General features: G+C 57.2%; 1 protein-coding gene across 1 annotated transcript in view; it reads left to right on the top strand.

The window, feature by feature from the left end:
* The window catches only part of SORCS2 (sortilin-related VPS10 domain containing receptor 2), a 65941-nt gene that overhangs the window by 32195 nt on the left and 26767 nt on the right, over positions 1-6979 (top strand). The window contains exon 9 of the mRNA XM_010854543.1: positions 4972-5118. Within this exon, the coding sequence (XP_010852845.1) occupies positions 4972-5118 (147 nt within the window). The remainder of the gene's footprint in view (positions 1-4971; positions 5119-6979) is intronic.

Raw genomic sequence — 6979 nt, 5'->3', positions numbered from 1 at the left:
GCCCCTCCCACTCCCACCTAAACCCTCCCACTCCCGCCCAGCTCCTCCCACTCCCTACCTTGCCCCTCCCATTTGTGCCGCAGTTTCTCCCACTCCTGCCCAGCTCCACCCACTCCCACCCGACTCCTCTCACTCCCTCCCCGACTCCTCCCACTCCCTCCCCGGCTCCTCCCACTCTGCCCGGCTCCACCCACTCCTGCCCGACTCCTCCCACTCCCACCCCGGCCCCCATCTCACCCTACAAAAATGCCCTAATTCAGGCTTTGCAGATCTAGAGGATACCATGCAGGTACTTTCAGTGCAAGAGAGAAAACTCGCTGTTTGTGATGAAATTAAAAATCTAGTCAAGGAGCACTGTGTAACACTGCTCATGAGAAGAATGGAATTCTTTTGTGGGGATGACATGTTGCTGAGTTGAGGTTCAGGTTAGCGGTCCCCAGCATCAACTTACTCGTCAGCCATCATCTGCAGAGCCATGCGTGCCTTGAAAACAGGCTGAGGGACAGAGGGTGGGGCCGTCCCATTGCTGGCCTCGCTGCCTCCCCCCACCCAGGACTGGTCTCCTCCCCGCTCTGTGTATCTCACTCTGTCGGGCTCTCTCTAGCTTCCTGTCTCTGCCTTGGCCCTGCAGCTCTTGTCTCTGAGGCTGGGGGTTGGGGCCTCCCTGCCTGAGATTCACAGATCCCCCAGTGCCCTCCCTGGGGGTCCCACCCCATCTGTGTCCCATTTAAGCCTCCACGTGCTCTTGTCGCGTGATGCTGAGGGGCTGACCTGATCAGGTCAGAGGCTCTGAACTGTGGCTCCTGGCTCCCATGTGCTTGGATTCCATAAATGTCAGCCCCACCCACACCCACAAGGGCCCAACTGGAACCCCGCCTTTCAGGGCCACCTCTTGTATCCTTGTCCACACCAGAGCCGGGGAGGGGCTCCCTCAGCCGCTTTACAGGTAAGGAACCGGAGGCTCGGACAGGGCAGGCAACCTGCCCAGGTACTTGGGGAGGAAGTGAGAAAACCAGGACCAGCCCCAGTCTGTCGTCCCAGGCTCTGTCCACCCTCCTGGCCAGCACTCCCTCCCTCGGTCATTCACCATTAAGCTCCTCCCTCGGTGAGCCCCTGGCCAGTGTGTTCTCATAGTAGATGCTGGTGGTGGGCCTGCCAGACTCTGCTGTCCCTGCCAGGCTGGGGAGAGTGTCCCATGGGTGGCCAGCCAAGCCTTAAGCAGACAGAGCGGGTCAGCTGAGGTGGGAGCAGGCCTCCCGGACAGAGCCGGGGCTGCAGCCTCCATCTCTCAGCTGTCAACAGCAGCACGGACCGCCTTCTCCCAGGAAGTGATGAATGTAAGCATTGGTTTACAATGAGAACCCATTTGTGGGTTTACCGCCCCAGCTGGACACAGCCCACGGCTTAGGGCCATTTGCTAAAAGTTACAGGCGGGAAGGGCATGTCATTGACTCAGGATGAGGGCACCACAGACACCGCAGTTACACGCAGGATGGCCTGGCCCTCTGCGGGTATCCGTACCGCCTGTAGCACACGCCCAGCTCCAGGCCCCATCCCCAGGATGCAGGAAGGAGCAAACCACTTCTCCCAGAATTTCATACTCTACAGGAAGATCAGCCCCCGACAGTGGTTCCCACCCAGTGAGTCAGCATCTAGAGAGCACCATGAGCGCAGTTAGCCAGCTCGGGATGGTAGTCAGGGAGTGCTTCCTGGAGGAAGGGATGTGGATGGATTTAAGGCGAAGCTGAAGTTAGCCAGGCTTGAGGAACCAGGGAACAGCAATTCATGCCAAAGACCAGGCAGTGAGAGGCCAGGGGGACTGGAGAGAGCTCACGTGGCCAGCCCCAAAGCTGGGCCTCCTCGTAAGTGACTTGGCTTCTCTGAAATCCACCTAATGTGAGTCATGGGTAGTGGTTACAAGCACAGCTCTGGAGCCCCACTGCCTGGGCTCAAATCCCAGTTCTGATATGTATTTGCTGTGTGACCTCAGGGAGGTTACTTAACCTCTCTGCTTCAGTTTGCTCGTAGTGAAACAAGGATGACAGTAATACCTTCCTCAGAGGCTTTCTGTGCCAACTGGAGGCACAGAAGGAGGCCTCTGTTTCCATTGAACACTTACAGCAGCCCAGTACTCAGCGAGCTCTCGACAGTTTTCACAGCAGTGGCCCTTTCTAGGGATTCAAGATCATGTGTGGGGAAGGCCTGGCCTAGAGAGTCTACATGTGTGCCAGTTGCATTATCTCCGTGGTTATCATTCATCTAATGGCAGATCCAGGAAAAATGTCTTGTCCGAGACATCACAGGCAACCACTGCCCTGAGAGGCCTGGACTTTGAAGGGCCGTGAACTCACACCACTGCTCGGGGTGGGCAGGGGTTGGGGGGAGGTGTCCTGGTTCTAGACCAAATGACAGCCCTTCTCTGGGGGCCTCCTTGTGTTGAAGCTTGGGTTAGGAAGCAGGATATGGGGGCTTCTCTGGTGGCTCAAGATGATAAAGAAACTGCCTGCAATGCAGGAGACCTAGGTTTGATCCCTAGGTTGGGAAGATCCCTAGGTTGGAGAAGGGAATGGCTACCCACTCCAGTATTCTTACCTGGAGAAGCCCATGGACTGAGGAGCCTGGTGGGCTGCAGTTCATGGAGTCTCAAAGAGTCGGACACGACTGAGTGACTAACACTTTCATGGGGGTCCCCAGTCCTGTGCCCTGACCCTGAGAAGTCCTGACCACAGCTAGGAGACAGCCATTGTAATGGGCTGAATGCGACCCCCCCCTCAAAAAAAAAGGTAAAACCACATCGAAGCCATGACCTTGAGCTTCTTTAGGAAAAGGATCTTTGCAGCGTCACTAAGTGAAGGGTCTTGAGATGAGCTTGTGTTGGGTCCTAAACCCATGACAAGTGTCCTTATAAGGATCAGAAGAGGAGACACGGACACACAGAGAGAAGGGTCTGTGAAGACAGAGCAGAGAACACCTGGAGACCCCTGAAGCTGGAGGAGACGAGGAAGGAGCCTCCTGAGAACCTTAGAGAGAGGACAGCCCTGCCAGTGCCTTGATCGTGGACCTCCGGCTTCCCGACTGTGAGGAAACAGAATTTCTGTTGTTTGAGCCCCGCCCTCTCCCACTTTGTGATACTTTGTCACGTCAGCCCCAGGAAACGAGCACAGCCGTGAGAAGGGTGGGCGCGTGGAGCGGGCATGTCAGCTTTGGAACCTGACGCTCAGCTGACCAGACCCACCCCAGGGAGACTCAGCCTGCTCCTACCTCTGTGGGACAGGAGGGTCCGGGTTATTTACTGCTGAGTGTTTTCATGGAGACCAGTTGGGATATAAAAGAGCACTTTCCATCAAGCCATCACCGGGCAAATCAGCACCGAATCTGCCCCTGGGACACCAGGGAAGGCGTCTGGACCCAGCAGCCTGCCCCCGAGTGATGCTCAGATGGGCCCGAGACAGAGTGACGTCACCAAGAGTGAGAGAGAAGGGGCCATGGTCCTTCTCCCCCCGGGTCATCCCCAAGAAAGACCATCCCTGAAGTATCATCTGTGGAGTGAGGGCCAGACCGCCATCGCCACCCCAGACAGCAGCCTCCTATTAAGAGACACAGGCAAAGGGGGATGGAGTTGGCAGACAGAAGATGGGAAGAGTTTCCAGCGTTTTGCACGAGGCCCACTGCAATCTCAGGGGTCCTCGCGAGTGGAAGGAGCAGAAGGGAACAGAAAAGCACGCAGAATCACGGAAGAATGGCCAAGGAGCTGCTGTACGACTGGCTGAAGATGGAGGAGGGGCTGCAAGCCAAGCACCTCGGGTGCCTGTAGACGCTGGGCCCCAACAGCTTGCTCTCAGCCTGTGGGACCCACTCCTGCTGGGCTCCCGGCCCCCAGAGCTGTCACACGATCTTGTGTGGTTTAAGGTCCATCCGCCTGTCACCTGTCGTGGAAGCCACAGGAAACACGCACACCATTCACTCAGAGTCTTCAGTGCCTCCCGGCCTGCTCCCCACCTGTCGGGCCCTTGCCACGGAGGCCTAGCACAACGGTGACCTCGTGGAGTCTGAGAATTTAATGCCGTGGCGCTTGCTGACTCCCTTGACCGCCACGCAGAAGGCACTTACTGTGAATTATTACCGTTGTCCTGAGCTTCACCTCTGGTCAGGGAACTCCGGATAAATCCTGTAACTCCGTGCCTCAGTTGCCCTGGGTTCATGCTATTTATAGAGCAGCAAAGGCTGCTTCAGGCCCACGGGGGCTCCAAGGAACTCAGGCCACACCAGTGGGCCTCAGTTACTGGGTCCCAGGCCTCCACACCCAAGGAACTTGCCAGAAAAACTCATCTCTGTAGAATCAGTAGGTTGAACAACTGGGAATTGCTGATGCTTGACCATTTCTTATGAGCCGACTCAGTGACTGACTATGGCATGTGAGTGGGTCACCTCCCTGGGCCCCCCAGGAATCCTGAGAAAGGGGGCATGGGGAACTTTGACCCTCGTCCAGGGCAGGCTGGGACCAGGATGGACCCCTACCTCAACCTCCTGTGGCAACCTCCTGTGGGGCTGAGCTGACGAAGTCCCTGGAGGGAAGCCCAGAGCGACTCCACTGGTCCAGGCCCTGTGGGTCCCCTGGGAAGGAGGCGAGGGACTGGGATCTGAGTCAGGAGCCCCGGCTAAAGACGGGGTGACCGAGATGTGCACGCATGTCAAGGACCAGGGCTCTGCTCGCTGTCTGACAGCAGAGGCTGGACTTGGGAGGACAGCTCGATGTCGTGAAATGCACTTGGAAAGTGGGGTCAGACAGAGCCATCTCCCAGTCAGAGCTCAGACTGCATCTCCGCTCCCTGTGCCCTGAGCCCCCTAACCTCCAGGGTGTACGCCAGCCTCAGCTCAGGGCTATTGTCCCGGACAAATGAGGCCTTGCGCACAGAGCTCTCACAAGGGGCCGGGCAGGCATTTACCATCCTTCTTGTGCTTCTGTCCCAGGTCCGAGGGGTGAAAGGAGTCTTCTTGGCAAACCAGAAAGTCAACGGGAAGGTGGTGACACTCATAACCTACAACAAGGGCCGAGACTGGGATTACTTGAGGCCTCCCAGCACGGACATGAACGGGAAACCAACCAACTGCAAGCCTGTGAGTGCCCGCTCACTGCACACACCTTCCCTGGGGTGGGCACCGGACACGACTGCAGGATCCAGGGGTCAGAGACGCTGACGTCTGAGAAGGGGATCTGAGAGACTGAACCACCTATTTCTCTGGGTGTGGTGGAGAAGGCAGGAAGAAACTCCTCGCTTTACAAAGAGGTCAGAGAGGGGAGTGTCTCGGTCAGCTCGGGTCACAACAGTGCTGTGTAACAAACCACCCCAAACAGCACTCACTCTTTCAGATCTGCGAGAGGCTGGGCTCGCTCACACACCCAGGGGTTATGATTTAGGAAGGGATCCGGCACCCTCCTCCCGGGACCAGCCCAGGCACACACACCCAGGGGTTATGATTTAGGAAGGGATCCGGCATCCTCCTCCCGGGACCAGCCCAGGCACACACACCCAGGGGTTATGATTTAGGAAGGGATCCGGCATCCTCCTCCCGGGACCAGCCCAGGCACACACACCCAGGGGTTATGATTTAGGAAGGGATCCGGCATCCTCCTCCCGGGACCAGCCCAGGCACACACACCCAGGGGTTATGATTTAGGAAGGGATCCGGCATCCTCCTCCCGGGACCAGCCCAGGCACACACACCCAGGGGTTATGATTTAGGAAGGGATCCGGCATCCTCCTCCCGGGACCAGCCCAGGCACACTCTGGGCCATAGCAAAGGTGCAGGAGGATGAGCAGAAACATCGCAAGAGCGTTGCCAGCCTGCTTGTGCTGCGCTTGCTAAGCCCTGTTGGCCAGTGTCAAGGCCAAGCAGCACACTCTGCCTGTGGAATTGGGGGCGGGGGCTGGAGGAGTGAGGGGGCCGGGACATAGTCCAAATCTCATGAGCTCCAAGCTGACCCTGATCTTCCAAGGGTGCCTTTCTACATGAATATGAGTGTAGGCTGCCCCTGTGTCTTGGCTGCCTCGGGGATGGGGAAGGCTTTTCCTCTTTGTTCAATGAACTCCTATTGACACCTGAAAACCCTGTCTGCATGTCCCCTCTACAGAGAAGCCTTCACTGGGCACACATGCTTCTGTTCCCCACTGGCCTTGACTGGAAGCTCCTCACAGTCAGGGGCCCCCGTCCATTGCTGTGCCTCTGTAAACAGAAAGAGCAATGGTGCCTGTTTTACATGAATATTCATTCAACAAACATGTACCGGGACCTATTATGGAAAGGCACTCTTCTGGGTGTTGGGAATACATCAATACACAAAACAGCAAGCAATTCTGCCCTCTTGGGACCTGCCTGGATCTCTGCAGGGCCCTTCAAGATGGTAGGCACCCCACCTGACCAGCCAGTGACCACCCCCCAGAACCAGGTGGGGCTCTGCACCCTCCGGGCAGAGCCTCAGGTCCTCGCTCCCTGACCTCACCAACTAGGGGGCTCCGCTCGGCCTCTGCATAAGCCCCCCCGGCTAGCAACAAGGGATAACAGCACCTGTCGACCTACGGGGAGGATTAATTACCTGCCACTTGTAAAAGCGCTTCTGAGAACTGAATTGCTGTGAAAGGGCTAATTTTTGTATCATCGTCGACAGTTAAGCCATATTAATCTGTCAAAGCAAGTTTTCGCTAAGAATAGATTCTTGTCTGCAATTAAGCAGCTCAGCAAGGAGATAACCTTTCGAGATTTATGCCCCAGCCTTAAAATAATAAAACTGGGAGCCAGCTGGTAAGTGCGTGGCCGCAGGCAGTCAGGCCAAGAGCCCGATGGGCACAGCGGAAAGAGGACAAGCATCGGGATGCCCAGCGGGGCCTGAAAGGCAGGAGCCGCGGCCTTGGCTCCCCGGCGTCCCCTGCGTGTGCAGCCCTGGCGGCCGTGGGTGGGGCGTGCGGGGCGGGGCAGGGCG

The sequence above is a fragment of the Bison bison genome, unplaced genomic scaffold, assembly GCF_000754665.1.
Source record: "Bison bison bison isolate TAMUID 2011002044 unplaced genomic scaffold, Bison_UMD1.0 scf7180017864342, whole genome shotgun sequence".
Lineage (NCBI taxonomy): Eukaryota > Metazoa > Chordata > Mammalia > Artiodactyla > Bovidae > Bison > Bison bison.
This window is presented reverse-complemented; position numbering and strand designations above follow the sequence as displayed.